Source organism: Corvus brachyrhynchos, unplaced genomic scaffold, assembly GCF_000691975.1.
Source record: "Corvus brachyrhynchos isolate BGI_N302 unplaced genomic scaffold, ASM69197v1 scaffold222, whole genome shotgun sequence".
Lineage (NCBI taxonomy): Eukaryota > Metazoa > Chordata > Aves > Passeriformes > Corvidae > Corvus > Corvus brachyrhynchos.
In genome coordinates this window covers 173,233-174,691 of record NW_008236770.1, presented here as the reverse complement: position 1 = coordinate 174,691, position 1,459 = coordinate 173,233, and the positions used below count along the sequence as shown (strand labels likewise).

Below are 1,459 nucleotides of genomic sequence, written 5' to 3'. Positions count from 1 at the left end.
CTTCTGCTGCCTCTCCATCGCCTGCTCCACCCGGAGCCGCTCCAGCTCCAGCAGCTGCTGCGCCTCTTCCCGGCTGCCGGGCCGGAGGAAATCTTCCTCCTGGATTCCGGGAGAACACGGGGAGGGATCAGGGGACAGAATTCCCAAACATTTCGGGAGCCGGATTCCCGCTCTGTAAGTGCCAGCTGTGTGCCAGGGCACGACAGCTGCGAGATTCCAACAGAAAGGGGGAAAATTTGGGATAAAGGAGCAAAAAGGGAGAAAGGGGGAAAAAAGAGGGGAAAAAAAGAGGGGAAAAAAAGAGGGGAAAAAAAGAGGGGAAAAAAAGAGGGGAAAAAAAGAGGGGAAAAAAAGAGGGGAAAAAAAGAGGGGAAAAAAAGAGGGGAAAAAAAGAGGGGAAAAAAAGAGGGGAAAAAAAGAGGGGAAAAAAAGAGGGGAAAAAAAGAGGGGAAAAAAAGAGGGGAAAAAAAGAGGGGAAAAAAAGAGGGGAAAAAAAGAGGGGAAAAAAAGAGGGGAAAAAAAGAGGGGAAAAAAAGAGGGGAAAAAAAGAGGGGAAAAAAAGAGGGGAAAAAAAGAGGGGAAAAAAAGAGGGGAAAAAAAGAGGGGAAAAAAAGAGGGGAAAAAAAGAGGGGAAAAAAAGAGGGGAAAAAAAGAGGGGAAAAAAAGAGGGGAAAAAAAGAGGGGAAAAAAAGAGGGGGGGAAAAAAGGGGAAAAAAGGGGAAAAAAGGGGAAAAAAGGGGGAAAAAAGGGGGAAAAAAGGGGGAAAAAAGGGGGAAAAAAGGGGGAAATTGGATTTCCAGCAAGGAAAGGCAGCCACGTCTCCCACGAGCACATTCCAGCACCGTGGGAAGCGGCTCATCCCGTCGGGACAGACGCGCTCGGCACCGCGGCATTCCCGGCGCACCAGCTCGGAGCATCCCAAGTGCCAGCAGCCATTTTGGGATTCCAACCACCAAGCTCCAGCTGGAGAAATCTCCCTCTGGAATCTCAGGTGGGATCCCAACACGGAGCCTGAGGAGTTGCCCGAAATTCCCGAGGAGCAGCAGCCACCCATTCCCTGCTCATTTTTGGGAACGCCGCGCCGGTGGCTCATCCCACAAAACCCAGGACGCGGGGGGGAAAACGATCGTGGAGACATCCCGAAGATTGATCTTTCCATAGGGAACGGCACTTGAGCCTCCCACGGCATCCAACAGATCCAACGGGAGCAACACGGAGCCAGACGCAGCGGGAAGCGGCAGCGGGAAGCGGATCCCAACGGGACCATTCCTGAGGATTGGGAAGCCCTCCGGATGCCGAATCCCGCCGGGAATTCCGGGCTTACCCTCATGCTGTGGCGCTTGAAGACGTTGTGCCGGCTGGGAGGCGGAGTGCGCCGGGAATTTGCCGGACTCTGGTACTCGGCGGGGCTGGCGAGGGTGGGAGAGCTGGCACAGAGCCCCTCCGGAACCTGGGAATG

The 1,459-nt window shown here is 53.9% G+C and overlaps 1 protein-coding gene across 1 annotated transcript in view; it reads right to left on the bottom strand.

Annotated features, from left to right (window-relative positions):
• The window catches only part of PTK2B (protein tyrosine kinase 2 beta), a 33,337-nt gene that overhangs the window by 7,017 nt on the left and 24,861 nt on the right, over positions 1-1,459 (bottom strand). Inside the window, exons 23-24 of the mRNA XM_017727804.1 lie at positions 1,325-1,450; positions 1-99 (exon numbers count right to left, since the gene is read on the bottom strand). Of these exons, the coding sequence (XP_017583293.1) occupies positions 1-99; positions 1,325-1,450 (225 nt within the window). The remainder of the gene's footprint in view (positions 100-1,324; positions 1,451-1,459) is intronic.